This window comes from Sinocyclocheilus anshuiensis, unplaced genomic scaffold (genome assembly GCF_001515605.1).
Source record: "Sinocyclocheilus anshuiensis isolate Anshui unplaced genomic scaffold, SAMN03320099.WGS_v1.1 scaffold1142, whole genome shotgun sequence".
In the NCBI taxonomy this organism is placed as follows: domain Eukaryota; kingdom Metazoa; phylum Chordata; class Actinopteri; order Cypriniformes; family Cyprinidae; genus Sinocyclocheilus; species Sinocyclocheilus anshuiensis.
This window is the reverse complement of record NW_015536577.1, coordinates 1,039,551-1,042,612: the sequence shown is the minus strand read 5'-3', so window position 1 is coordinate 1,042,612 and position 3,062 is coordinate 1,039,551. Positions and strand designations below refer to the sequence as shown.

The window sequence follows — 3,062 nt, the reverse complement described above, 5'->3', positions numbered from 1 at the left end:
TGCTCATAACAGGACTCCCCTACACAGATTTTTTTTTTTTTTGAGTGAACTATTAATTTAAAGTAAATATTTCTCTGCACTTACAAGCTGCAAATGATAACTTCACACTTATTTTTTTTTTTGATTTCTTCCAGTCTAACAGTATAAAAGGCAGTGCTTTTCTTTGAAAGTCAGTTGCCCCTTTTCAGAATTTTGCTACTATATTATTATATTGCATAAGGCTATTTATTATCTTTTTACTTAACCGGTTAGTGATGTCTTCATTATTTAATGTTGCCGGTGAATAGTCTAAATCTCACATGAAAACACATTTGTACTAAAGCCACTGTTTAAATGTTTAGACCAGGGCTATTCAAGTAGTTTCTTTTGAGGGCCGGATTATCAAAATTTGAAGGGGGCCAAGGGGGTGGGGGGTGGGGGCATCCCGATCTCTTTCTGGGGGGCCTATAAAATTAGAAATTAAATTTAAATGCATATTCAGCAGAAAAATTAACTAATATCACCAACATATAAAAGGTTAGTGCTGTCTGTCAATCGATTAAAACAAAATTAACCAATTAATCGCACATTTTTCTGTATTTAATCGTTATTAACTGCATATTAATATATTGTCATAATTTCACATTGAACCTCCAAATTAATGTAGAAACAACATAAAGATGGTCGGTTATTTTTTAAATATGTGTTTAATGGCATCTCTTTACTAAGTAGCCTATTAACAAAGGCCAGTATTTTTGATACCAATACTGCTACTGATGTCTTTATTAACATATGTTTGTGATGTGCATTATTATTATTTGTATATCTTTTAAGTTCTAATATATATATTTTTTACTTTTATTTAAATCGTGTTTCAATTTGTACTTACAACATGTGTAAATGTGAGAAATAGGTCAGGAATTTGCTGTTGAATTCTTTAATGTTGAAAGTTCAATTAATAAATAAATAAATAAAAAAAAGCTGAAAACAACAACAACAACTGGTAGTTGCCAGTAGTAACCACAGAGAGCAGTACTTCCAGGTGAAAAGTCTCTCCAATATGGCGGCCCCCTTGGAGTTGTTCTGTTGGAAAGGCGATTATGGATTAGCTTCAGTAGATGTCGACTGTTTAACTGTGCTGGTAAGAGAAAAACACACCGGTCGGCTGCATATCGCAATAGTTCCGTCTGTTTTGTGTTTTGCGGTATTGACCGTATATGTGTTGTATTTGTGTGTGGGCTGTCAGGAGAGATGGGAGGTGATTTACAGCACGTGTGAGTGAAGGGGTCAGAATAACACGCTGTATGAGCTCATGCTTGATCACACATTTGTTTAACTGATAATCTATCGAGCCATCCTCATGGTTCAGTGAATGGGTTACAGCAATGACTGTACTTTAAGGATCATAAATGAGATTGCATTAGGTCAGACACACTGCAATAGGTGTAGGTTATTCCAGTTATCATATTCATGTTTCATGATCAGTGTCGCAGACATCTGATTGGTGACCCAGTAATAGTGTAGAAGCTTTAATTTTGTCATTGAAGTCATGATATTTCATTGTTTAAAATATAAAAATAACGTAAGTCATAATTGTAATATATTTTGATTATTCAAAAAATAAATTATATTGATATTAAGTTCCCCTTAAGATTATTTATTAATTTCTTGATTTTGACAGTTAAGCCATTAGCATATCTTTATGATATTTTCGACAAAACCTGTATGCAATATCACTGTTCTGCGCGCTTAATATAGAGCATCTTAAAGGAATAGTTCTCACCCTCAGGCCATCCAAAATGTAGTTTGTTCCTTAATGGGAACTTTTAGCATTAGATCACTTGCTCACTAATGGATCCTCTGCAGTGAATGGGTGCCGTCAGAATGAGAGTCCAAACAGCTGATGAAAACATCACAATAATCCACAAGTGATCCACATGACTCCAGTCCATCAGTTAATGTCTTAAGTGAAAAGTTGTGCATTTGTAAGAAACAAATCCATTAAGATGTTTTTAATTTTCATCTAAAATCAAAGTCCCCTATCCATAATATTGCTTTCTGAAGTGAAAAAGTCGTCTCGTCTGAATCAGGAGAGAAATATGCACAGATCAAGCACCGTTGACAAAACAGTTCAAAACAAATATGTTGGTGGTTTTTGATGGATTTTTTTGAGTATAGCCAGCATTATTATGGATTATACAATTGTATTTTGGCCAGAAGTGATGGTTTAGAGTAAAAAATCATCACTTCTGTGAGAGTGTTTGGACTCTCATTCTGACGGCACCCATTCACTGCAGAGGATCCACTGCTGAGCAACTGATATAATGCTAAATTTATCCAAATCTGTTCTGATGAAGAAACAACACTACATCTTGGATGGCCTGATTTTCAGCAAATTTTCATTTTTGTGTGAACTACTGCTTTGGGGATGGCACAAGAAAATTTCTTACTGTTACTCTGACCCCCCACTAGGGCTGCACGATTAATCGAATGCTATTGTTATGCGCATTTTGATAGTAATGCCAGTTCTGTAATCAGCGGGAAATCATCATCACGTGCTTTCAGATGGAGCAGAATTTACTACACATAGCCGTAGTTCACTGACAAGTTAAGGCAAAAAATTGCAGATGATTTTATTGCGCGATTATGAAATCGAAGAAATCGTTCGCGATAATGACAGCTGTTTGCATAGCTTCTCAGTGAACTACGGCTCTGTGAAGTAAATGCTGCTCCATCTGAAAGCATGTGAAAATACCACATTTAATAACATATTTTTACTCCAAACTCACTTCATAACGTCAGTCGAGTGTTTGAAATAAATCCTTCTGTGAGATGATGTGGCTTCTTACACAGAATAAGGCACGCAACATATTTCATAGTATTTAAGCAGTGATAAAGGCATTGCATTATAAATATACTTTATTTTAATGAAAATTATAATAAGAACTTAGATAAACTGTATATTGCCGTAGTCGTGTGTTTATTAGTCATGTTGAATCAATGAAAGCAGTTGAATCTTCTGTTTATTCAGCTGCAGCGATAGGCATTTTCTGGGTTTCTTCTGCGAGGCGTATTTGGAGTTT

General features: G+C 34.9%; 1 protein-coding gene across 1 annotated transcript in view; it reads left to right on the top strand.

Annotated features, from left to right (window-relative positions):
- The first annotated feature begins 1,009 nt into the window (after window positions 1-1,009).
- Window positions 1,010-3,062, top strand: part of LOC107702634 (metaxin-1-like) — a 21,906-nt gene continuing 19,853 nt past the window's right edge. The window contains exon 1 of the mRNA XM_016505014.1: window positions 1,010-1,120. Coding sequence (XP_016360500.1) covers window positions 1,040-1,120 — 81 coding nt within the window. The 5' untranslated portion in view covers window positions 1,010-1,039. The remainder of the gene's footprint in view (window positions 1,121-3,062) is intronic.